This window comes from Camponotus vicinus, unplaced genomic scaffold (assembly GCF_025532165.1).
Source record: "Camponotus vicinus isolate PSW18456_S1 unplaced genomic scaffold, iyCamVici1.0 SCAF_4, whole genome shotgun sequence".
Lineage (NCBI taxonomy): Eukaryota > Metazoa > Arthropoda > Insecta > Hymenoptera > Formicidae > Camponotus > Camponotus vicinus.
Genome location: NW_028141976.1, coordinates 2,191,228 through 2,217,894, shown reverse-complemented (window position 1 = coordinate 2,217,894; position 26,667 = coordinate 2,191,228). Strand labels below are relative to the sequence as shown.

The window sequence follows — 26,667 nt, the reverse complement described above, 5'->3', positions numbered from 1 at the left end:
GCCGAAGGCCCCCCTTGCACCCCCCGCGCGCGCGCGTGTGTGTGTACACATACATTTGTGATACTTTTTAATTGTATTAAATTCTATATAAATTTAAATTGTATTAAATGTATTTAAAATTATTATTTTTTCATATAATAGCTAAAATACATAGTAGGTTTATGAAAAAAATGCATATAAATTTTTTCGTAGTTTTTCAGCGGCTTTATTTTCTGCTTAAAATTTTTTTCTCAAATCAATATTTTCGGAGATAAAAAGCATTAAAATTGTAAAATTCTTTTGTTAATAACTTTTTAATAAACAACGAGCGACGGCTAAAACCTTTTGGATGTTACTCAGGGCAGTGACCTTGACAACATATGTCAAGGTCAAGGTAATCGAGGCGAGCTCCCTTCATATTTACCGATTTTCAGATGAAATAATTATTTCCCAAACGTTAGAAACATTACAGACATGTTTCCCAAATAATTTCACGTTAATTAAAAAAAAAATTTTTTTTTAAATATTTATGTCTGCTAACTATACGCTCAATTTAGTTTAATTAATTATAAATAAACTATTATTTCCTAAACTATGAGAATCTATTCCTAAATGTGCCCAAACGATTCCCAAGCGATTGGTTTAATAGATAATAGGGAATATCAAATTTGTCTGCTAACTATGGCCGGTATTCATAGTCCGTTCTTATATTTAAGATCGTCTTAAGAACTTATTCAACCAATCAATGACCACATTGCAGCTATTTGATTGGTTGAATGGGTTCTTAAGACGATCTTAAATATAAGTCAGGTTATTAAAGACCTCCTATTAACTGTCGTTCGATGCCGGGTGGATTGATACATTCAGTTTGTCTTTATAAAAATATATTTTACAACAAAGGAATTTACAACTATGGTTTCAGTCTTTGGTAACTTGCGTCCGCTTCGGACGACGAGACACACTAGAGTGAGTGCCTCTATGTCTTTGGTGGATCGGGGCGAGGTATGTGATGGCGCTAGTGCGTTCGTAAACCCATTCATCTGTATTTTGTCCAGATGGAGGGACGCCACAATCACTCCCCCCTTAGTGACTCCGTTCATGGAGTCGCGAATCTAATTTTTCGTGCAAGATGTCCTTTCTCTGTCTCAGCTGGCGAAGGTTCTGGAAGGGAATTATCCTCAGATAGTTGTTGGTTCTCTCTAGCCCTTTCAATGAACGCCGGCTTCAATCTGTCAATGTTGATCTCAGTCGGTCGGTCCTTGTAGTTGATCCTGTACAAAAAATCAGTCAGTCTTTTGATTATGGGAAAAGGTCCTTCATATGGTTGTTCTAGGGATCTGGTCGCTCGATCGACCCTGACGAAGACATGTGTACAGTCCTCCAACTCCTTGTGAACAAAGGCCTTTTGTTTGATGTGATGCGCTGTGGGCTTCGGTCCTACTCGCCGCATTCGCTCGCGTAGTTTCTGCAGGAACATGTCCGGGCATCCTGTGGGCTCCTCGGCTGCGAAATATTCACCGGGTACCTGTAGTGTTTTTCCGTAGACCATCTCTGCTGCGGATGTCTTAATGTCGTCCTTGTAACTGTTTCGCAATCCTAAAAGTACCATAGGAAGTACATTAGTCCAATCCGTGGTGCCGTGACACATGATTGCTGCCTTGAGCGATCGGTGCCATCGCTCGATCATCCCATTTGCCTGCGGGTGATACGCTGTCGTTCGGATTCTCCGACTTCCTATTAGCTTGACCATCGCTTCAAATATTGCTGACTCGAACTGCGCTCCTCTGTCGGTTGTAATCATGTATGGTGCTCCGAATCGTGCGATCCATGTATTAAATGCGTCTGTTACAGTGTCCGCTGATGTGTCCGCTATTGGTGTAGCTTCCGGCCATCTTGTTGTCCTGTCGATCATGGTTAAACAGTACCTCATTCCTTTAGAGTTGGGTAGCGGTCCTACGATGTCTAGGTGTACGTGTTGGAACCTATCGTCCGGGACTGGAATTCGCTCTGGAATTCTGTGATTGTGTCTGTGGACTTTCGCTCTCTGACACGGTAAGCATGTCTTGGCCCAGTTAGCAATATCTTTCTGCATACCTGGCCAAACGAATCTTTGTGCGATTGTTTTCTTTGTTGTCCTTCCACTTGGGTGTGACAGATTATGTATGTTGTCGAAAATTTGCTTCCGTAATACTCTCGGTACGTATATTCGAATTTCCTTGTCGACACTGCAGTATATGGTTTTGTCTCCTCCGTCTAACCGTAGTGGCCTTAGTGAGAGTGATGTCTCAGTCTCCAGTAGAGCTCTGAGTTCCTCGTCTTTCTGCTGTTCCTCGTAAAGTTCGTCTGTTGTGACGATAACTGGTAGGTTGACTGCTTCTACTCGTGACAGTGCATCCGCTACCTGGTTTTCATGCCCTGCAATATGGACAATATTAGTAGTAATCTGACTTATAAAGTCTAATTGTCTCCTTTGCCGTTCAGAGGCTTTATTAGAAGCTTGTGAGAACGCGTATTGTAGTGGTTTGTGATCCGTTAACACAACTACGTTTCGTCCTTCTGCCATGTGTTGAAAGAATTTTAATGCGGAATAAATTGCTAGGAGTTCTCTGTCGTATGTGCTATAGTTTTGTTGTGCCTCAGATAACTTCTTAGAGAAGAATCCTAATGGCTTGTATTCTCCCTCTTGATACTGCTCCAATACCGCTCCCATGGCTACGTTGGAAGCGTCTGTTCTGAGGAGTAGTTTGGCGTTTCCTCGTGGATGAACCAGTAGGGTAGTCTCTGCTAAACGTCTTTTACTTTCATGAAAGGCTTCCTCTGCTTGTGTAGTCCACTCTATTGGCCGCTTGTCGCGTTTCTTCGCTCCTGTCAGGTATCCATTTAATGGAGCTAGAATGGCTGCTGCATTTTTGATGAATCTGTGATAGAAGTTGATGATCCCAAGATATCTCCTAAGCTCTTTTATATTGTTCGGCTTCTTGAAATCAACGATGGCTTTTATTCTATCGTTCGTCGGACGTATTCCTTCTTTGTTGACTGTGTATCCGAGATATTCGACTTCTTTTTCCGCAAATTCGCTTTTTGTCACATTGATAGATAGTCCGTGCTCCTTTAAACGTTGAAATATTTGCTCGAGATGTCTTCGGTGTTCCTCTTCGTCTCTTGATGCTACCAACAGATCGTCGATATAGCCGTGACAAAAGTCGAGTCCTCTTAGAACTGCGTCAATAAATCTTTGGAAAGTTTGCGTTGCGTTTCGCAAACCAAATGGCATTCTGTAAAATTCATACAATCCGAATGGTGTAGTTATTGCAGTTTTATGGCAATCTTCTTCCGCTACTGGAATCTGAAAGTATGCTTTCACAAGATCTATTTTGGAGAAAACGGTGCATCCAGCTAAGTGGTATGTAAAGTCCTGTATGTGAGGTAGAGGATACTTATCCATGATCGTCACACTGTTCAATTTACGAAAATCTCCGCACGGTCTCCATTCTCCGTTGCTTTTACGTACTAGGTGTAACGGACTTGCCCATTGTGATGAAGAGAGGCGACATATTCCTTGTGCCAACATCATCTCGAACTCTCGTTTCGCGGCTGCGTACTTTTCTGGGGGCAGTCTGCGTGGTCTTTCTGCCAATGGTGGTCCCTTGGTCACAATGTGATGTCTCACATCGTGTACGGTCTTCTTGAGCGCTGTAGGACGTGTGATTTCGATGTACCTGCGTAAGAGTTCCTTTACTTTGCATCCTTTGTCTATTGTGGCAACGGTGGACTGTTTCCCTGTGGTTATCCTTGCCTTGGTACTCAATAAAGTCTGTTCGTCGACCAGTCTTCTGTTCTTTAGATCCGGTAGAATCCCGTGGTGCGCCAGGAAGTCTGCGCCTATGATCGGCTGTCGGACATCAGCTATGATGAACTGCCATCTAAATGAGCGTCGTAGTCCTAAATCCACTACTCCTGAGCTGCTGCCGTAAGTATTTATGATTGTGTTGTTTGCTGCGAACAGTTGAAAATCTACGGGTGTGAGCTTTCCTCTCATCATCCTCTTCGGGATTACTGAGATGTCTGCTCCCGTATCTATAAGGTACGTAATGCCATTCTTCTTGTCGGTTATTGCCAGGCGTTTATTATTTCTAACCACCCCGTCGACGACCGCCTGTACTCGCGACGGCGGGTTTAGTTTTCCACCGCCTTCGGCTTATTAAATGTGCAAGGTTGTGCGCATCTAAACGCTTTGTCGCCGAATCTGTTGTGATAATAGCAGTACTCGGCGTTACCTTCGCGGTCTTGACGGTGATGTGAACGTTCGCGGTTGTCTGCTCGTTCTCGGCCGCTGGAATGTCCTCGCGATTTACTGCGTCGCCTATATTTATCTCTTACGGAGAGTTTCTTGACTTGTTTCCTCAGTTCCGCAATCTCCTGCAGGATCTGATTGTCTGCGTCTGTCTGTTTTTCGGTGATAGTCTGGATTGCTGTCGCTGCTGGTCTGGCCATTTCTACCGCCTTATCTGCCTGGGCCGCTAGCTTTGCTAAATCTTGAACTTCGCTAATTGCCAGGATAGTACGCACACTTTCTGGGAGTTGTTCCATAAATATAGATTTTAGAATTTCATCCGTTATCTGACCTGCTGCCAAATTCCGTAGACGTTGTAGGAAGATGGAGGGTTTCTCGTCTCCTAGTTCATGTGAGCCTAAAAGTCTTCTGATCTTCGTTGCACTTGTCTCTCCCAGAATCGAGCATATGCGATCTTTCAAGGTTTGATATTTGTCTTGCTCAGGTGGGTTAGTTATCAAATCCGCCACGAAGGGAAGAACGGGTTGATCAGCATTGAGTACTATGTAGCGAAATTTTGATTCGTCACTTGTTATTCGGTGTATTGCAAAAGCTGCTTCGGCTTGTGCGAACCATAATGCCGGATTGTCTTTCCAAAATGGTGGTAAGCGCACTGCCTGGACTGCGTCGATGTTTGCGCTTTTTGATCCCTCTCCGTCGTTATTCATAGCTTTCGGATAAGGGTTGTCGAATGATTTTTCCTCGACGGACGTCGTGTGCTCGGTGTTGTTTCCTTTGACTAGTCTTGTTGGCGAATGTTCAATCGGCATACCTCTTGCCTAAATATCGCCACGTGTTTTCGTTCGCCACGTGGTGCGAGGCGGGAAAAAAAAATATATCTCACGTCGGTGGTTACTACTATAGGGAGTCAGGTTATTAAAGACCTCCTATTAACTGTCGTTCGATGTCGGGTGGATTGATACATTCAGTTTGTCTTTATAAAAATATATTTTACAACAAAGGAATTTACAACTATGGTTTCAGTCTTTGGTAACTTGCGTCCGCTTCGGACGACGAGACACACTAGAGTGAGTGCCTCTATGTCTTTGGTGGATCGGGGCGAGGTATGTGATGGCGCTAGTGCGTTCGTAAACCCATTCATCTGTATTTTGTCCAGATGGAGGGACGCCACAGAGAGAACGGACTATGAATACCGGCCTATATGATCGTAAACGTGTAAACGTACTCATTGGCTGCGTTCAGCAGAAAAAGCTGCTTTGCAACTGTTGTAAAATTCGTGAGCCTAATTGGTGTATGCTCTTAATTTTGACTGAATCTAAGAGCATACACCAATCAGATTCACGAATTTTACAACAGTTGCAAAGCAGCTTTTCCTGCTGAAAGCGTCGTCTACAATGAGATTTTAAGGCGTAAGACTTAAGAAATTGACCAATCACAATCAAGTATTAAGAGAATACTCAACTGTGATTGATCAATTTCTTAAATCTTACGCCTTAAAATCTCATTGTAGACGACGCAGAACGCAGCCATTGGCTGCGTTCAGTAGGAAAAGCTGCTTTGCAACTGTTGTAAAATTCGTGAATCTGATTGGTGTATACTCTTAATTTTGACTGAATCTAAGAGCATACACCAATCAGGCTCACGAATTTTACAACAGTTGCAAAGCAGCTTTTTCTGCTGAACACAGCCATTGTTGGTGGTGAGGTACGGTATGGTGCTGCTTCGATGAGGTTAGAACATGCGAGTTCGTGGAATGTGTGATTCGTCTTTGTGAGAATAATTTCAGACAATTATTAGAATGTTTCGATCAACGAGGTGTTTATTATCTGCGCTGCATCGCGTGAAAAGTTGCCATTTGCACACATGTAGTCAGCACTTGTCGGACGTCGCCGAGTATGAATGTAAATATCGTTAAAGTATCAAAATCAGTACAATATTAAATTTAATAATAATTTCATACATATCGAGTGTGATTAATATCAGTGATTTTTTTTATACATTGTAGCTCCTATCACGGACGAATATAAGAAGGGTCCAATGGAGGGTAGGTCCCTTTATTTGGACGCCCAAGCTACTACACCACTTGTAAGTTTAAAGCATGATGTCATATGATGCAATTTATATGTATGTAAAAAAAACTAAGATATCAAACTATTACATAGGACCCTCGAGTGCTAGATAAAATGATGCCATATCTGACAGTGTATCATGGCAATCCACATTCCAGAACTCACATGTATGGTTGGGAGTCAGAAACAGCAGTTGAGCATGCTCGCCAAGTTGGTATTTTAATTTGCAAAATTTATTTTTGTATTTATGATTTTATAATATATAAAACATTATTTGTCTATTTTCTTTTTTTTTTAACAGCAAGTTGCAGATCTTATAGGAGCAGATAAGAAGGAAGTGATATTTACATCCGGTGCAACAGAATGTAATAATATAGCTGTAAAAGGTGTAGCAAGGTTCTACAAATCGAGGAAAAATCATGTTGTGACGACCCAAACAGTGAGTTGTATTTTTATAATAACTCCTGTCTTAATAGATATAAATGAACTTGTCCTACTTATTTAGGAGCACAAATGTGTACTGGATTCATGTAGAGCCTTGGAAGTAGAGGGATTTGATGTAACATATATTTCTGTTAATTCAAATGGTCTCATTGATCTCAATGAATTAGAAGATGCTATTAAACCATCTACATCGCTTGTTTCTGTAATGATGGTGAATAATGAGATTGGTGTTAAACAACCTATTGAGGAAATTGGCGCCATTTGTAGGTGAATGTTACAACTTTAATACATTATAATTATTTTATTACAATTATCTTTTTAATTCTGCTTGTTTTTCTTAATGTTATAGAAAGAAGAAAGTTTTTTTTCATACAGATGCTGCACAAGCTGTTGGCAAAGTACCAATCGATGTTAATGACATGAATATTGATCTTATGTCTATCAGTGGTCATAAGTTATATGGTCCAAAAGGTAATTTTAAATTTATTATAATTTGCTATTTTTATAAAAAGAGAAATAATAATATAATTTCTCAAAAATATCAGATATAATTCTTTTTTTGTTATCTGATATATATAATAGTTTTTAATAATGAATTTTTCATGAAAAATATGAATATAATTTTTATTTGTGATAAAGAAATTAGATACATCTTTTATGTATTTATATTATTAATTGCTTATTAAGGGATTGGAGCTTTATATGTCAGAAGAAGGCCACGAGTGCGTGTAGAACCGTTGCAAAGCGGAGGTGGACAAGAAAGAGGAATGAGAAGCGGCACTGTACCTGCACCCTTAGTTGTAGGACTGGGTGCCGCTTGTGAGTTAGCGCAGACCGAGATGGATGTAAGTAAAACAAAAAGTTATTGCTGTGTAATACATTTTAAGATTACAGTTCACACTGTATTTTCCAGTACGACCACAAATACATCAACACACTGTCAAATTACCTCATTGAAAAGGTAATGTCGAACTTAACGCACGTTGTGCGAAACGGTGATCCTGTGGCTTGGTATCCTGGTTGTGTGAATCTATCATTTGCATGTGTCGAAGGTGAATCGTTATTAATGGCTCTAAAAGACATAGCGCTTAGCAGCGGTTCGGCTTGCACCAGCGCAAGCTTGGAGCCCAGTTATGTGCTGAGAGCGATTGGTGCTTCAGAAGATCTAGCTCATTCCAGTATTAGGTAAAATATCCGTATTGTTTATATATTTTAAAATAGAGAAACTTTACTTACTGATTAGCAAAGTGTTATCTTATTAATAACAAATGTAATTATAATGTGTGTGTGTGTATATATGTATATATTAATAACATTATAAATAACCTATTTAGATTTGGCATTGGACGATTTACAACATTCGAAGAAGTAAATTTCACCGCGGAAAATACGATAAAACAAGTGAAGCGACTTCGGGGCATGAGGTAACACGTTAATTATCATATAAACGTTTATTTTTTTTCAAATGTAAGACGTAATGAAGGATTTATAATTTAAACTTATACTATGCATTACTTTGATGTTAACAATTTGAAACGTTAATCTCGTTTTACGGAGGGAACAACTTTATTATTGGACGTTTTTTATGAGATCATGTGATTATTTCTATCTCTAACATTAGCCGTGATATTATGTTAAGAACAGGAGCCAAAACTCTAATCTTCATTGTTCTTTTGCAGCCCATTATGGGAGATGATGGAAGATGGTATCGATTTGAAAACTATTAATTGGGCTCAGCACTAGTGCCTCGTTATCGTATAGTCTTACAACCTGAAGTATATATAGTATGTATATTGATTAAATATATAATATCGATAATAAATTACATTAATAAATCAAGCCTAATTAAGAAATATAATTTTTCACAACATAAATAATAATTTTTTATTTAAAAATCTTTACTGTCATGTATGTTAAACTCGACCTGATACATCCTTTATATATGTGCATTACACTTGTACATTCTTCTCACCCTTTTTTTTACGACTTTCTCTCATAGAAAAGTCACATGTGATAGATGTTAATATAAAAGATTTTCCTTATAATATTATCTGCATTGAGCCTTGAAAATTCTCAAAGATTATACATATGTTTGCAATCACAGATTAACACAAACATGATGGATCAGCTGCTTCATCGATATAGGAAATTTTAAATCTATCCTTATCCATCTCGTGAAGCTCCATTCGCGATCGATTAGCTTCCACCAAATGTTGCGCTATATCCTCAAACATCTCATTTATTCCTTCACCAGTTTTACACGATGTTTTGTATATTCCCGAAATCAGATTATGACATTGTTCACTGAAAGAGATTTATCTCTCTCATAATTCATATCATAAAAGTTAATTTATGCCAATTATAAAAGTAATCCATTAAAAATCGTTACCAAAATTGTTCCATCTCTACATCTGTAACTTGTGGTGCAATGCTCTCCAAGTCACTTTTGTTCCCACAAAGGAATATCTTTGCATTTTCTGCATATGTAACAATATCAAGCAAGTGTTGGGATAATAGGTGAAATGATGTTGAGTTATCCAGGGCAAACACTAGAATAGCAGCCTCTGCAAACTTGTAATAACTCGAGGTAACAGATGCTACTCTTTCCATACCACCAGTGTCCCATAGTTGCAGCTAAGAAAAATAAAGAATATGAAAGATTAAAATCAGAATTATATACAGGGTGTCCCTGAGCATGTGCTCACGCACTTGTGAGGAGGTAGAGCGCAGTAAATTAAATAAAGAAATCCTATTCTATGTAACGATTTTTGTAATAATAATAGAAATATTAATTATTGAAAGTTCATCACAGTTACTTTCAAGGTCAATTTTAAGATTGACAGAGGTACTTTCAGAAAAAACGTTTGATACAAAAGTTTCTTATTTTTTCACGTACAATTCGAATCTGTAATAAAAAGTACCATGTTCCCCTAAAAAAATTCAACTTCCGATCCAAATGACGTATTTCCGGTCGGAATCAAAAGTTGAAAATATCACCATTTGATAGAGCGTACCCGATTTACTTAAAAATTGTTCGCGATTTTTGACAAAAGCCATTTATTTTCATTTTAAAAGGGATGTACGGGTGGTCTGGGACACCCTGTATACATATTAACTCTAATTTCAGGAATGTGCAAAATATGTATTATTTAAGTGTGTACATATATATATATATATATATATATATATATGTACACACATTATATTAATATATATATATATACATATATATATATATATATTAATATAATTATATATTTAAACTACTATTCAAAAAATTATATATTTAGGCCCAGTTCCACAACTCACTTTAACCGAAGTTTAATTCGTTAAAGGAGGATTTACATTGCATTCAATGTCCGATTGGATACAACGGATTTGGGACGCAATGTAAATCCTCCTTTAACGAGCTAAACTTCGGTTAGAACAATTAGTGGAACTGGGCCTTAAACTACTATTTAAATTATTCTAATTATATATTTAAAATTATATATTTAAACTACTATTTAAAAAAATCATGTATGAAGTACTGACATATTATTTTGATTTGTTACATACAGTTCAATAGAAGATAATATAAATGTAAAATATTCTATGGTTACGTTCCAAAAGGTAAGTAACCGAGGAAATTTTACTCGGATGGCCGTTCCGAAACTCTTTTAAGCCTTTCCGATTGGTTCAAATCGGCCATCGAGTAAAATTTCCCTCGGTTACTTACGTTTTGGAACGTAACCTATATGTGATACAATTCATACAGAGGCAACTTGACTCAATCAATAAAATAAAAGAGAACGACAGAAGCGAATGACAAAATGTTTCTTTCAAAATTGTCTATTATAATTAAATGTCTTACATTTTACAAAATAAGAAGCGACTGGCGGACAAAACATCGAATACTTACGCGAATTCGTCTGTCTTCAACAACGTACTCTTTATCGATATTGTCGAGGCCCAGGGTTGATTTACGATCGCTACTAGCAACGAACGTATTATTGGCGAAGCGTCGGAATATAGACGTCTTGCCAACGCCGTATTCGCCGCACAGTATAACCTTCTGTTCTGTTACTTTGACAGTCGCCATGTCGTCGTCGACGACGTCGCGCGTACAAATCGCGCGGCACCGGCTGCGATCACTATTGACGATACATCGTCGTGCACGTGCACGTCTCTCATTTAACAAAGTTAATCAAAATCAACGAGAATGCGCCTCAATGCGATACAACGTAAACTAATATTTTTCAAATGTTATGATTGTATTAGAGATAATTCATGCTTATCCCTCCCAGTTCTATCAGTCGTGACAATACAGCGGTCAATGAAACTCACGCGTTCTATAGGGTGTATCAGGAGAAGTGAGAATAGACAACACGAAGTTAATCTTTTATTAGAACATATAACATTTTTTATGATTTCAAAGATTGACTTTTAATAATCGTTTCTTTAAGGAGAGGGAGGGGGTATATCTATTTTCCATTGTATATAATATACCCAAGAAAAATGAGGCAAAAGAATGACTGCAATTGAAAATACGCGTAATAAATAGGCTAATACAAGACGTATATGACGCGTTATTAATTATTTATTATAAGTTAAATAATATTTACTTATAAGATTTATGAATAATGAAATATGCGTTATATACAGGGTGTATCTTAAAAAGTGGGAAGTATTGCAATGGTGGATTCAGGACACAAAAATAAGAGGAAAAGTTCATATAAACATATATACAAAACATCCATGACAACGTCGAGATATTTCGTTAACGTGTTGAAGATGGTTGCCGGGAAATTCGAGCAATACCCGGAATTTTTGAAAAAATCAGACAATCTATGATGAGACGTGTTGAAGCCTGTATTCAAGTTAGAGGTAATCATTTTGAGCACTTCCTGTTACCTAACTATCTTAATTCTGTTGAAAAATAAAAGAAACTATAACTTGAAAACAAGATCATATCGGACATATGTTTACCCAGTGAGAAATGTTGGTCGAATTTACATCGATTCGACATCAATTTGACAAATCATTCGTCGAATCGATGTCGAATCGATGTAGATTCGACCAACATTTCTCACTGGGTATATGAACTTTTTCTCTTATTTTTGTGTCCTGAATCCACCATTGCAATACTTCCCACTTTTTCAGTTACACCCTGTATATGTCTTATATTAGCCAATATTATATTTTTCTAAATATAAATCTCTGAAATTTCGCACCTTTATACAACTTTGCAGTCTCCCATTTCTCATCTTCTTCTAATTTGAGAGATACTATTGTGTCATTTTTGTTTTTAAAAAGAAACAAAAAAAAATATTAAATACATAAACATACATATGCCTTGTGAGTATATATAGATACATTTCGTTAACAAAATTTTATTTAACATTTATTGACAATATACAGGGTGGTCCTCGTAACGGTCGCCACGATTTTTAAGGCACTTACAATAATCTAACAAAAAAATGTTTCAAACAAAAGTTGTATGGCTTGAAGGGGGTCATCAGAGATGGAATTAAAAAAAAATTAACTGTCTGCGGTTAATTACATGGAGCTCTGAAGCTCCTTGCAAAAGCTAGAGGAGATGCGACTATAATAGCACTCTTTGACCAATAAGCTGTGATTCGTGGGACTTGTGTCGCAGCCTTATATTGGTTGTTTTCCAGCAAGGGACACAGGCAACACAAAGTCACACAGTGTTCGACACAATGTTTTCCTACAACGACACAACTCGACACAAGTATACACAGTTTAAAAGGTGAGTTGAGAGATTTGTGTTCAATTCATGGCTGCCAATTATTTGACGAACATAGGGAAATTTCTTATAAAATTAATATTAAGCACAAAATGTATTTGTATAAATTACATTTACTATGCCGTTAATACACAATTTTTAATTTCTATATAATATTTAGAAATTGATAGGTTAGGTTAGGTTATTTATAAAGAGATGTAAGAATAAAATTTTACAAGAAACATCACTATTATTAAAGCGCGAATTATCGGCTGTACTGAGAATTAAATAATATTCCAACAAGCAGCTTTACACAACTCTCCAGTGTCTGACACTGTGTCTATTTGTGTCTCGTTGCTGGAAAACGCCCATTACTGTCTTAGATGAATTCCACTTTCGGGTTAAGCGTTTTTTTTTCGCCACCTAGCGGCGAGGCGTAAAACTCGTGGAAGTATATGAATATTTTTATTTATCCATTGGATATCTTTGGTAGCTACTTGGTGAATATACACTTACACACAAAAAAACAGGCCACAATAATAAACGACGACTTAAAAAGACGACTTCAAGTTGACTAAAAAATGTCGACTAATAACCATTCAGTCGGTAAACAGCCATTCGTACTGTGTGGATATATGCAACGCATATATAATTTTTTAAATTTTTTCTTAAATAATCCTTGAAACATATCCCTGGCAAAAATGAGACGTTTGTTTGGCGTTTACATGAACGTTTGTGGAAGTTCGTCGAGAGTTTAAAAACGATTAGTAAAGAGTTTGTAGAACAAAAATTGCAACACTGCAGCGTTTAAAAGACGTTTGTACGTTATAGCGTAATCGTAAACGTTTGAAAAGTCTGAGTAAACTCTGTACACGAAGATGTATCAACGTTTACTGAACGTACTCTGAAAAATGTTACCTCAGCATTGCAAACTTTCATGTAACATTATATAAAGAGTTTGTAGAACAAAAATTGCAACACTGCAGCGTTTGATAAGCATTCAAAACCCAACAGCGTTATGTAAGAGCTCTTACAAAGTTTGAAAAGCATATAAACTCTCAGAAAACCCTCACTCAACGGTTGTTAACGCTTTATAAAGTTTCTTATTTTCGCCAGGGATACTGGATATAATCTAAATTAATCCTTTAAATAACATATATATAGTATCAATCACATATTTTCTGAACTAATTTGGGATGCAATGAGGAACACAAAAGGATATTCTTATATACCCCTTACAGTTTCGCAGGACTTCCTTAAGAGATCCAAAAAATATCCTGAGCTGTTTGGCTTTACACCATATCCTGAATAAATCCCGCGTATATCCCGAGGATATTTAGGATATATTCAGGATCATCCTGAGGATATCTTGTGCTGTTTGGGTATTGACTGTTTTAATCAATAATATTAGATTATAATTTATTTACTTCGTATAAAATTAAAAATTTTATTTATATTTAGGTGCGTATTGAACATGCATCTTAAATAGATAATGAACGGATCATTTTCGTTTATTGGCCGGACATTTACTTGTCCAACTTATAAAATCGATTTAATATCTGAAGTTTCTCTATTGAAACTGTATCAGAAATTAGATCGAAGTAATACTTTTAATTTTATCTGTCGCCCTTTGCAAGCTGTATACATAATTCTCATGACTGAAAGTCAACGAGAAGAAGAGCGCACCATAGCGGTAAACGAACGAAATAGCGCGATTACTGATTTTACAGTAAAATTTTACTTCCACTGACTATAATTATTAGTGAGATATAAGATAAAGTAACAAAAAATATTTACAAATATTAAGAAAAATAATTAATAAAAAACATAATTTGTTTAGAAATTGTTTAATGTATTTTATTTATTTTTTTTTAAATAATTATATTAACAAGAAAATAATTATATTAACAAGAGCTACCATAATTTTACGAAATACAATTATGTATAATAAATTTAGCTATCTTTAGTTTTAATTAAAAAATTAAAAGTTTTCTATTTTCTAATATAATAATTAACATATATTACCCAGTAAGCAAAATGTTAGCAGGTTGGCAGCAGATTGGCAGCAAATTCGATCAGAATCCCACACCAGAACCATAGCCATCTGTGTCCGCATTAAGCTTTTGTTTTGTACCCTTGATATAAACTCTAAGGCCCATATTCTGAATCCTCTTTTATCGATAAAAGTGCTCCTAAAAGCGGCCTGTAGTCAATCAGAAGGCTTATATGTCACTTTTAGAGGCACTTTTATCGATAAAAGAGGATTCAGAATATGGGCCTAAAAGTATAGCGAGAATTTGAGTCTGCTCGTTAGTTGTAGGGTGAAAAAATCCTTATCGTTACACGAAGGTCTCATTGAAGATTCTGTAAATAGTTTTCTATTTCACACTGATTTTCCGGTGATTGTGATTTTAGTTACGTTATCGATCGTAATCTTTATATTTTATGATTTTCAAATAATAGTTATAAAAAGGGTCAAATTCTGTATTCGTGATAATAGCTTGGCGTAATTTCTGTGAGATAAAATTTTCCGTTAATGTAAAAAACAATTTAGGTTTAGTTCTTAAAGTGAAGATAAAACTTTCGGGGAGAGAAACTCTTTCGTCTAATTTGATGCGAATATTTTTAGAATTTAGCGCTTGTCTTTTAATTCGACGGAATCGAGAAGCGTCACGATATTCACGGGTTATTTTCCCCGCTCTATGCTTTCCCTTTTTGAGTTTCGATTGTGTTTTTACCATCAGGGATAATATGTAAATTTACGACTTAAATTAATGATATTTATAGGAATTCGATATATATATACAGGGTGTCCCTCACGCACTTGTGAGGAGGTAAAGCGCAGTAAATTAAATAAAGAAGTCCTATTCCATGTAACGATTTTTGCAATAATAATAGAAATATTAATTATTGAAATCGGACGAATGAGAGAAGCGCTCGACCGCTCGAGCTATAGCACGGCCCATCGTGTCAGACATTGCCTGCCTTTCTTCAAATGCGTATAACTCGGTGAAAAATCATCGTATCGAGATGAACAAAAGAGCATTTTAAAGAGGAATCTCTGTACTATCATATGCTTTTGACCCCATTGACCTGCGACATTTGATTCTCGCCACGTGTCATGGCAAACTCAAACAATTATTTTTCAATTTTGCATGTTCTCGTTTTTCGTCATCCGTCATTTTTAAAAATGTTATCTCGCAACATTTCGGAGAACCTAGTTTTAAAGTAGAGATTTCAAGCTTTATTTTCATTTTTTATAGACCTTTCTATCTTTATTATTTATTTACAAAGTTATCGTCATTTGAAATTTGGTGGTTTTTTTCAAATTTCAAGTGTACCGCTTTTTTTGGAACTGAGTGTATATATATATATATATATATATATATATATATATATATATATATATAATTAATATAACATAAGAAATAAGACAAAAATAAAAAGTGAATGTGTAAAAATATGAATAACGTAAAAATATGAATAACGCTTACTCATTAAAGGAGGTATAGAATTCTTCGCTTGCGCATATGTGTTATAATTAGAATTAAAATTTTCTAAATTCGCTGAAACAGGTTTAAATTAAAATATAATGATAAAATTAAGATAAGAGATTCGTCAAATTTAAGTTCAAAAATTATCCATCTATTTCAACGGTTTCTCCCAAAGTAGTGATAATACAAAGGAAAATAATATAAAGAGAAAAGAAATAATAATAATGATAATATAAAGATGGGAAATTAAAAAAAAATGAAAGGGAGTAAAGAAAAAAAATAGAAATGAAGAGTTAAATATATAAAAAAGGGCTGAAACGAGATATAAAGATAGAAAACAATACCCACACAGCACATTATACTAAAAGATAACGAAAAGATATCTTTTTTAAGTTATCTTTTCGTCAAAACGAAAAGGTGTCTATAAAGACATCTTTTCGCTTTGTCGAAAAAGATGACATAAAAAAGACATAATAATATGTGGCACGTGTTTCTTCGCTTGCCGCTACGCGACGAGCCACTCTTAATTTATCTCGTGTTTAATATTTATCACGAAATGTATATAAAGAATTAGTAATTAATATAAGATCTGAAGCATATTTTTGCCTTTTACGAGTAGTAATGCCAGAAAGAGGATACTGCTCGCACGCATCAATCAGAGAGAGCCACATACGTGTGCTACGCAGAATGATTGTATGCATGCAAGCCGCATCCTTTTCCTGACATTACTGTTTATTAGTTTAATTTCTGACAAATGGAATTTAAAATAATTTATTTAATAATCTGGATTCCTTGTTGGGATTCAGAATATTAAACGGATTATTAGAAATTAGGCGGATAAATGAGAGAAATAGCCCTTTTATTGCGTGTATTGAAGTATTCCTACTACCGAGTGTCGATAATCTGTATAGAATGAATCAAGTCATCTTTTAGTCATCATATGGACAAGACTAAAAAGTCACTGAATTCGGGTCATGAGACGACTTTTAGCCATCTTTCCGTCGACTTAACGATGTCAGTAAAAGATGTGACAAAAATGTCCAGTTTTAGTAGTACTTTTAGACGACTTGGTGCTGCGTGGGTACAAATTCTCGGAAAGAAAGAAAAAAAAATCAGAAAGGGCAACTAAAAGGAAATAAGAATTAAGGAATAATCGCGAACCACCTTTCGGAGATTCTAGACGAACAGGAAATTATTCGCGAACCGCCTTTCGGAGATTCTAGGCAAACAGGAAATTATTCGCGAACCGCCTTTCGGAGATTTTAGGCGAATGAAGGATTATTCGCGAACCGCCTTTCGGAGATTCTAGGCGAACGAAGGATTATTCGCGAACCGCCTTTTGGAGATTCCAGGCGAACGGGGAAATTATTCGCGAACCGCCTTTCGGAGATTCTAGGCGAATTAGGAAGAACAAGGAATGAGATTGGAGGAGAGGTGAGACAAGGATTGATTGATTGACAGTAATTAGTAAAAATTTAATGGTTATTGAACCGTTTAGAATTATTTGTCAGACATAGATTTTAAATTGTGAGATAGTAAGATATGGGAAAGGGAGAAAATAAAAATTACTCAATTTTACTCACAACTCGTTGGGATCACAAAAATGAGTGCGTTGATAAAATTGCAATAGCTGAGGTCGGAGGTTTATAACATGAAGAGCTGGGTAATGGAGATGTCCATCAGAAAATTCACACGATGCACAATTAAATGTTAACAAAATCATTTTCACTGTGATATAAAACAAATTAATAACTCAATTGCGCAAATAACGCAGAAAAAAGGGATCCCCGAGGCTATATAATTTCAAAATTGAATGACTGAATCTTGACTGGAACTGTGAACTGAACTGTCAACTGCACTGCTGCTTGTCGGAAGAATTAGCGTACTGAACTGTCAACTGTAGTGCTTATTAGAGTGCTCTCCCGTGCCTTGCGCTTGCATTTTTTAAAGTTATTGCTCCTCCTCCTTACTGGATGGTGGGAATCTTTTGTAATAATTTCAATATTCCCTTCTTAAGGACAAGGAGGCTGATTTTGGAAGGAGAGGCGTTTCTAAGATTTTTAATAAGTTAGCCCTTTTGGTTTAAGATTTGACTCTATCCAGCAGAGAGTGGGAGTTTATCGGACAGATTTATGACTCGCGAGAGTCTTCTTGCGTTTCGACTAGCACTTAAGGGTGGCCAGGCGAATTGTTTAGTTTCCCTTTTTTTTTTGATACCCCGCCTAGGATCCCATACAGCACAGGTAGATCCTGAGTATGTACTCAGTATATCGCAAACGTAGATTGTGTATATCCCACTAATATTCGATATAGATACTATGATATTTTGAGAATGTACGGAGGATGTTCCTATGTCTGCCTTAGAAACCTACTCAGTATATACTCAGAATATTTCTTGGTATATTATGAGTATATTTTTAAAATATTTTAAGCATATTTTTACATTAATAAATTATATATGAATATAGAAGACAGTTGGACTATATGTAGAATAAAAAATAGATTCTTCGTGATGTAAAAAATAAATAAAAATGTGAAATTATTTATTTTATAAACAAAACTTCAGACAAAAATGTTATTTCTAATAGATGAATATAAAACGTTTGAAAAACACCTATTAGTGTTTATTAAATGATTCTTATTGAAATATTGATCTCGATAATCTATGTACAATTATGTAAGTACACTCGGTAATAGATGAAATACCTTAATAAATGCAGTAAATGGATTACTTCTTATTTTAATTTCAAATAATCTGTTTAATATTCTGAATTCCAACAAGGAATCCAGATTATTAGACAAATTACTTTAAATTAAGTCAGTTTATTATAAATTAAACTAACTAAAAAGAAAAAAGAAGAAACTTTGGAATTCATGTTAGTACCAGTCCTTTATGTCCATTTCACCAAAAATTAAGTACGAGTTTGGTGGCGCGCGTAGCGGCAAAATGAAGAAACACATGCAATATTATAGAGTATCCTGAAAATATACGAAAAAGAATATACTAATACGAGATATTCAAAGTATATTCTGAGAATATATGAAAAATAATATACAACAAGAGATGTTATGGGATTATTCTCAGTATATTATATCTGTAACGTATATTTACAGTATGAGTATAGAATATTCGAATGATATCATGTGCTGTGTGGGATACTGCAGGCCTTTTGTTTAAACAGAAGAGTTTCCGATTTCATAGCTCCACGTGTGGAGCGCTATAAAAATTTTATTCCGGCTCTGATTCCGATTTTTGTTTGGAATTTCTAAGTTCCAACGACTGGCCATCCTTAGCTCTAACTTTTCTTATTTATTTATTGCTTCGAGTTTCTTGGTCTCAGATATCCGTAGCAAGGATTAGATTTACATATGTTTATCGTTGGCACGATTCTTAAGAAAGATCGCTTTGTTTCTAAAGTTTCAATGGTTCTAACGGACGTCCCAACTGTAAACATATGCGACAGTTCGATTTTATTACAGCTCTTTATTTTAGTGGAATTTCTTATTTATAGCGACAGGCTATTCGCGTAGGCTTATTTATTATTTTTTTTTATTTCCTTGGTTCAGATATCGCCATGAGTTACCCGCGCACGTGGTTATCGTATAGTTTGTGTATGGTTTCGAAGAAAGGAAAGAATCGCGACGTCCATCGGACGTAACACATGGACGTCATACCCATACAGCACAGAACATTGCAGTATATTATTGCGGCAATATTGCAATGTTACAGCAATATTAATAATATTACTGATATTGAGAAATATTACTGAGATATTACTAACTGAAATAGTCAAAATTATATATTAACTGATTCTTTCAATAAAATATCACTGATTTACAGTGCTGTACTTATAACTGCTGTAATCAGTGACTATTTACTGTTTTTCAGTGATAATACACTGATTCACTTTTAGAGAGTGTTTTATTCGACAACACTATTAAATATATTAGACATTTATTTGTCCGACTTATAAGATCGATTTAACATCTGAAGCCTCTCTATTAAGATTGTATCAGAAATTAAATCGAAGTAATATTTCTAATTTTATCTGTCACTCTTTGTAAACTTTATATAATTCTTATGACTAAAACTAAATACGAGAAAGATAGCGATCATAGCGGTAAACGAACGAACTAGCGATTATTGGTTTTACAGTGAAATTTACTGGTTTTACAGTGAATTTTACTTTAACAATTGTTGAAGTCTGATCGCGAAAGTCATGTTATATAAAAAATTTTAAAAGATTTTTTTATGGGATCGATGTACTAACTAATGACATTAATAATAAAATAATCGTCACTTCATGACTGAAAAATGACGTTAAAATAATGTTATATCAAGACGTCAATATAAAGTCATGTAACAAATCAGTCATTTTGACGACATATGACCAAAAATGACCAGTTTGGAACGTCAAAATGCCCAGTGAGAAATGTTGGTCGAATCGATGTAAATTCGACCAACATTTCTCACTGGGTGACGTGTGCTTGCTACCTGGGTATAGCTTCCTTTATATTTTAAAAAAGGTAAAATATTTAGAAATCCTATAGATTAATTTAGTTAAAATTAAATTTAAATTATAGCGTATAAAGAAAGTTATTTCCACTAGTTATGATTCTATAAATGAATTTTTCTAGCATTTCAAAGTGTTTAAATATATTCATCTAATTCGTGTAATTATTCAATTCATATTTAAGTCAATTCAATAGTTCCCTTGAAATACTTTATTTTTGCTATTACCTAAATTATTTAATTAGTTTTCAATCGCATTTATTTTAAAGTCTAAATTTAATTTCTAATGCACATGTGCGTAAGTCCTTATACTTAAAAAGGGTAATTGAGGAAATACATATATTTAATTAGCAGGTTAATAACCATATAGAATGAGAACGGTAAGCAATTACTGTAATTAATATATTAAGTGTTAGAATATATATATGTATATATGGAAATTAAAATTAATAATAGTATAATAAAATTGAGTTATAGGTAATAGAATTGAATATCCAGTCTTATTCCATTGATATAGTAAAGAAATAAGATGGGTAAGTGAATTGCAACTAAATCTAGGAATTTTAAGATGGCGGGACGTCACACCGTTACCCTCACTTCTGTAATAGCCATCACACATAAAATTCCATAAGCACGTAAGACGTAAGCGTAAGGAAATCGACCAATCACGGTCGAGTATTGGCCCCTCCAATTGGTCGATTTCCTTAAGCTTACGTCTTACGTGCTTATGAAATTTTATGTGTGATGCCTTATGCGTCGTCTACAATGAGATTTTAAGGAGACTTAAGGCGTAAGATTTAAGAAATTGACCAATCACAGTCGAGTATTCTCTTAATACTTGACTGTGATTGGTCAATTTCTTAAGTCTTACGCCTTAAGTCTCCTTAAAATCTCATTGTAGACGACGCTTTAGGCCGGCTCTACAATAGGCAATTTAAGCCTTAAGCCTTAAGAGATTGACCAATCACAGTCAAGTATAAAGAGAATACTCGACTGTGATTGGACAATTTCTTAAGGCTTAGGGCTTAAATTACCTATTGTAGATCGGGACTTAAGGGTCGTCTACAATGGCCGTAGCATAAGGTTGTAAGGCCGTAGTCGTAAGAAATTGACCAATCCTAGTTGAAGTTCAGGAGAATAATTAACTGTGATTGGTCAATTTCTTACGACTACGGCCTTACAACCTTATGCTACGGCCATTGTAGACGACCCTTAATGCGAAGTCTACAATGAGAGTCGTAGAGTCGTTCAGTAGGTCGCAGCCTTAAAATCGTAGAATCGCAGGTTGAAATGGTTGTCTACGATAACTTGTCGCGAGTCGCTAGGTTGTAACATAAGGGCCTGAGCAGAATGGCTGCCTTATAATTTTAAGACTATGTTTTATGCCTTAAGTCTTTGTCTTAGGTAACGCACAATACTGTGTGTTATGTCTCGAGTCTTATGTATACGCGAACGTTTGTAAGGGCCTGAGCAGAATGGCTGCCTTATAATTTTAAGACTATGTTTTATGCCTTAGGTCTTTGTCTTAGGTAACGCACAATACTGTGTGTTATGTCTCGAGTCTTATGTATACGCGAACGTTTGTAAGGGCCTGAGCAGAATGGCTGCCTTATAATTTTAAGACTATGTTTTATGCCTTAAGTCTTTGTCTTAGGTAACGCACAATACTGTGTGTTATGTCTCGAGTCTTATGTATACGCGAACGTTTATTTCTTACAAACGTTCGCGTATACATAAGACTCGAGACATAAGGCATAAAACATAGTCTTAAAATTATAAGGCAGCCATTCTGCTCAGGCCCTAAGAAATAAACATTCGCGTTACCTAAGACAAAGACTTAAGACATAAAACATAGTCTTAAAATTATAAGGCAGCCATTCTGCTCAGGCCCTAACGTGCACTATAGAATTTGCAGTACTGGTAGTAATTTCGGAACACGACCTATATTACATTCACAGACTTCTCTAATACACTAGACTGCTAACAGATACAGGCGCACATGATGCACAGGTGTGCACGTGACGCCATATTCGTGTGGGCATATTATATAGGGTGTCCAAAATGTTATTTTATGATTGTAAGAGGACTGTACTATGACAACATCGACAATACGAACTGAACACCCAGTATAATTTGCCCACACGAAATATGGCTGCCATCTCCACCACCATTTGCACCTTGCATCCACAGACATCTATACTATATACTAGACCGCTAACTTGCGTCAAATATATGTCCATGAAATTTATGTACTGAATACTCACGCATGCGTAACGTTGGTGGACAGCAGTCACGTTTGTGATTGGTTGATGTTATGTACAATGTACATAAGTATGTAATTTGTGTATAAACTTACAGTTGAATATAAGTTATTTTTAAATAATATACAGGATTTAGCAAAAGTGTGGAAACCCCTTAATATTTCGAAAAATACGCATATAAAAAAAAAATGTTTCATACAAAAGTTATAGGGTTTTATGTGGCGCATTACACAGCAACATTATTATGACCTCGAATAGCGTTGTCAAGGTTATGTGAAGGTCACCTCCAACTTTTTAAATGGGACACTCTATATGCTTTTGCATATTCTTGTAGCTTATCTCGAGAGCTTTCCAAAACACTATAATTAAGTTAGTTTTCATTAAGTACTTTCCGAGTTATGAGGCTTGAAATCATTTCTTAATTTTACATAAACCATAAAATATCTTGTAAAATATTCATTTTTCGATTATCTTACCTTAATACTTTTATGTACAAAATAATGAGAGGAATCAATTAGTGTAAAGAAAACACACAGTTGTTTTTAAAAAAAAATATGTAATTGTTAATTGCAAATTACATATTTTTTCTTAAAAACAACTATGTTTTTTCTTTACACCAATTGATTCCTTTCATTATTTTGTACATAAAAGTATTAAGGTAAGATAATCGAAAAATGAATATTTTACAAGATATTTTATGGTTTATGTAAAATTAAGAAATGATTTCAAGCCTCATAACTCGGAAAGTACTTAATGAAAACTAACTTAATTATAGTGTTTTGGAAAGCCCTCGAGATAAGCTACAAGAATATGCAAAAGCATATAGAGTTTCCCATTTAAAAAGTTGGAGGTGACCTTCACATAACCTTGACAACGCTATTCGAGGTCATAATAATGTTGCTGTGTAATGCGCCACATAAAACCCTATAACTTTTGTATGAAACATTTTTTTTTTAAATGCGTATTTTTCGAAATATTAAGGGGTTTCCACACTTTTGCTAAACCCTGTATAATGTTCTTCGTTTTTAATTAAAATTTATTACAGCCTTTAAAGATAAAATATATCAAAATATATTTAAAAGGTATATGATATAATTAAAATCAAGATTAAAAATATATGTATATAACATTTATATATATATATATTTATATTTATTTTATTACAAAATTAAAAGTTTATAATGTAAAAAGTACAAGTTTTAAGGTGAAAACTTAAATATTAGCTGGTACAAGTGTCCACCATATTAGTTTTCCACCAATATTACGCATGCGCGACCGCCATATTACATGGTTTTCGGGGACACATTTTATGTACAAAATCAATGGGAATTAGCGATCTAGTTATAGTATAGATATCTGTGATCGACATTCAAATAATCGATTTTCAAAAATAACGGTTTTTTTAAAATCGATTATGTCTGAAATAATCGATAATAATCGATTATTTCGTATTTTTTAATATTAAATTAATGGCATTATGTAAAAATTATATCATCAATAATCATCAGTTATAAGAATACACACACGCACGCGCGCGCGCACACACGCACGCGCGCACACACACACACACACACACACACACATATATATATATATATTACATAAGAATGTATATACATATAGATATCATACAAAATAAATATTTTTGGGAATAGAATTAAATAGAAATTAGAGGAAGGAGATAAATAATTTTATAAAACAAAAACGTTAGAATGTGTAGTAAGATATATATTTTTGATGTATATCAGCTATGATAAGATATATAATATAATATATGTATTGCATAAGTAAAAAAATATCAATTTACATTTTTTCTTACACTTAGCTTACTTATATAATGCTTTTTACATATATAATATCATTTATTTTATTTTATATATATAAGGATACCAGAAATATCATACCAGAAATTATCTACTTTTAAGATTGATATTACATTTGTCGTATGACGAATTTTTCAAGTGTATTGATTGGCTATTGGGCAAAAAATTTCTCGAGTCCATAGAAAGCAGCCAATTAATACGTTGAGAAAATATGTCGTACGACAAACGTAATACCGGCCTAAAAGCACATAAGGGCTGCGGTCAAGAAGACACTGAGAATGCTTCGAAGCGTTTTGATTGTTTAATACGCTACTCTACCGTTTTTTAACGTAACCTTACGAAAAGTTATGTTAGTAAAATCTAGTGATAAATTTAGTAACATCGAGAAGAAAAAATATCGATATAGTAGTAGTAGTAGTAATAAGAACGGGTGGGGCTAGATCAGTCCCTGATGTCACCTAGATCTAAAAGATCTTCTGTAACCCCGTGGTTGTCTGAGGTTATAAGTGGCGATCCAATTTGGCCCTTACAAGAAGGTTATGTAGATCGCCCACCCTCACGTTTTGTAATGCACTGGGTTCAACGAACATGTAACCCCAGAGTGTATATCTCCTAAGAACAAGTGCGGAGCAGTAGCACAGAATGTGAATGCTGTCCTCTTTTTCTTCGCCGCATAGCCGGCAGTCTTTCCGCTCGGCCAGGCCGAGATTGAATAAGTGAGCCCTGAGGGCCACATGGCCTGTGAACAGGCCAATGGAGATATTGAGCTTCTTTCTGCTCATAGTTAGGAGTTCATCCGTCCCTTTAGAAAGGGATCGGTTCAGCAATAACTTGGCTTGACGACAGCCCTGAACCTGGTCCCACGAAACCAGATGTTCTCGTTTCAGAGACTCTTTGATGAGTCTTTTACCTATGATAAAGGGGACGCCGACGACTTGTCTAGCCGGGACCTCGAGGGTGTCTAGCTTTGCCAGGCCGTCCGCCACTTCATTGCCATGAATTCCCTGATGACCGGAAACCCAGGCTAAGGTGATCCTATTGGATTCGCCTAGTCTGTTGAGCGCTAGCATACAGTCCCAAACTACCGAGGACTCAGTGGTGGTCTTGGCTAGAGCATTAATGGCTGCCCTACTATCGGAGCAGATGAGTATATTTCTATTGATGGCTTTAACTAAGGTTAAGGTGTTTGCGCACTCAAGGATTGCTAGAACCTCAGCTTGGAAAACCGTGGCCAGCTCCCCTAGGGAATAAGATTCCCTGTGGTTAGTCCTTGAGCTGTAGACTCCAGCTCCAAATCGTCCTTCCGCCCCCGAGCCATCCGTGTACCAGATGTCCCAGTTTGGCCGGCAGATTCGTTCTGGTTTACTCCAATCTTCCCTAGAAGGTATCTGGGTTTTGAAGAACTTAGAGACCTGGGATTTCCTAGGTATTCTATCCTGCAGCAGAGAGAATGGGTGTTCATGGAGGAACGATAGCCTGGCATGACCAAAATGCCGTCCTCTCCACTCATCCTGACACTTTAGTCTGTAGGCAGAAAGTTTGGCTGTGCTGATAATAAAGCGGTCCAGGGGTGGAAGACAGAGTGCAATCTCAAGCGCCTCTGTAGGGGTGGTTTTCATGGCCCCCATCGCCGCCCTGAGGTAACAACCCTGTAGGCTTCTGAATAGGTTCCTGGCCCCCACTTTCTCCACCCTGGGCCACCAGACCACCGCAGCATATGTGAGACGGGGCAGTAGAATGGCTTTGTAGATCCAGAGGGCAATATTGGGTTTAAGGGGATCCTAAAACGACGACCGAACTCCGACGGGATAGCGCCCTCATCTAAGCGTAATTAAAATTGTCGATAATACCGACAATTTTAATTTCGCCATTACCGACAATAGTATATATACATAAACCATATATGTATGATACAAAGAATAATTTTTAATTGTGTTTAACATGTTAAAATCAGACAACATCTTTCTGCTTCTTTATCGCACGCATATCGAAGCATGTAGATAACAGAAAAATATAGATGTGTCTGGCATGTCATATGTATAATTTAAACACAATTTCATGA

At 35.7% G+C, this 26,667-nt stretch overlaps 4 protein-coding genes and 1 long non-coding RNA gene across 5 annotated transcripts; 2 read left to right on the top strand and 3 right to left on the bottom strand.

The window, feature by feature from the left end:
• Positions 1 to 4,155: 4,155 nt before the first annotated feature.
• Positions 4,156 to 5,082, bottom strand: LOC145969861 (uncharacterized). Its single transcript, XM_083096156.1, has one exon. The coding sequence runs from the start codon at positions 5,080 to 5,082 to the stop codon at positions 4,156 to 4,158; it is 927 nt and encodes a 308-aa protein (XP_082952282.1).
• An 865-nt stretch (positions 5,083 to 5,947) lies between these two features.
• Nfs1 (Nfs1 cysteine desulfurase) lies at positions 5,948 to 8,625 on the top strand. The gene is made up of 10 exons (XM_083096661.1): positions 5,948 to 6,174; positions 6,279 to 6,358; positions 6,436 to 6,552; positions 6,644 to 6,781; positions 6,848 to 7,053; positions 7,136 to 7,257; positions 7,474 to 7,631; positions 7,700 to 7,971; positions 8,121 to 8,210; positions 8,466 to 8,625. Exons 1-10 carry the CDS (start codon positions 6,072 to 6,074, stop codon positions 8,527 to 8,529), a joined length of 1,350 nt encoding a protein of 449 aa, XP_082952787.1. The 5' UTR covers positions 5,948 to 6,071; the 3' UTR covers positions 8,530 to 8,625.
• On the bottom strand, positions 7,663 to 11,194 carry Rabx6 (RAS oncogene family member RabX6). Its single transcript, XM_083096663.1, has 3 exons — positions 10,688 to 11,194; positions 9,176 to 9,420; positions 7,663 to 9,090 (listed from the first exon to the last, which is right to left on the bottom strand). The coding sequence occupies exons 1-3, from the start codon at positions 10,865 to 10,867 to the stop codon at positions 8,892 to 8,894; spliced, it is 624 nt and encodes a 207-aa protein (XP_082952789.1). The 5' UTR covers positions 10,868 to 11,194; the 3' UTR covers positions 7,663 to 8,891.
• On the top strand, positions 10,607 to 11,731 carry LOC145970154 (uncharacterized). The gene is made up of 2 exons (XR_014438339.1): positions 10,607 to 11,009; positions 11,431 to 11,731. It is a non-coding gene; the product is annotated as an uncharacterized LOC145970154 (long non-coding RNA).
• Positions 11,732 to 25,105: 13,374 nt separating this feature from the next.
• Positions 25,106 to 26,233, bottom strand: LOC145969860 (uncharacterized). The gene has a single exon (XM_083096155.1). The coding sequence runs from the start codon at positions 26,231 to 26,233 to the stop codon at positions 25,106 to 25,108; it is 1,128 nt and encodes a 375-aa protein (XP_082952281.1).
• Positions 26,234 to 26,667: the final 434 nt, after the last annotated feature.

Excerpts from the sequence above, each read along its gene's own strand:
- LOC145969861 (XM_083096156.1), bottom strand. The coding sequence starts at position 5,082 with ATGCCGATTGAACATTCGCCAACAAGACTAGTCAAAGGAAACAACACC.
- Nfs1 (XM_083096661.1), top strand. The coding sequence starts at position 6,072 with ATGTTTCGATCAACGAGGTGTTTATTATCTGCGCTGCATCGCGTGAAA. Across the intron at positions 6,359-6,435 it reads CCCAAGCTACTACACCACTT|GACCCTCGAGTGCTAGATAA; the intron begins GTAAGTTTAAAG and ends ACTATTACATAG. Across the intron at positions 6,553-6,643 it reads CAGTTGAGCATGCTCGCCAA|CAAGTTGCAGATCTTATAGG; the intron begins GTTGGTATTTTA and ends TTTTTTTAACAG.
- Rabx6 (XM_083096663.1), bottom strand. The coding sequence starts at position 10,867 with ATGGCGACTGTCAAAGTAACAGAACAGAAGGTTATACTGTGCGGCGAA. Across the intron at positions 9,421-10,687 it reads TTGAAGACAGACGAATTCGC|CTGCAACTATGGGACACTGG; the intron begins GTAAGTATTCGA and ends TATTTTTCTTAG. Across the intron at positions 9,091-9,175 it reads GTAGAGATGGAACAATTTTG|TGAACAATGTCATAATCTGA; the intron begins GTAACGATTTTT and ends AATCTCTTTCAG.
- LOC145969860 (XM_083096155.1), bottom strand. The coding sequence starts at position 26,233 with ATGGGGGCCATGAAAACCACCCCTACAGAGGCGCTTGAGATTGCACTC.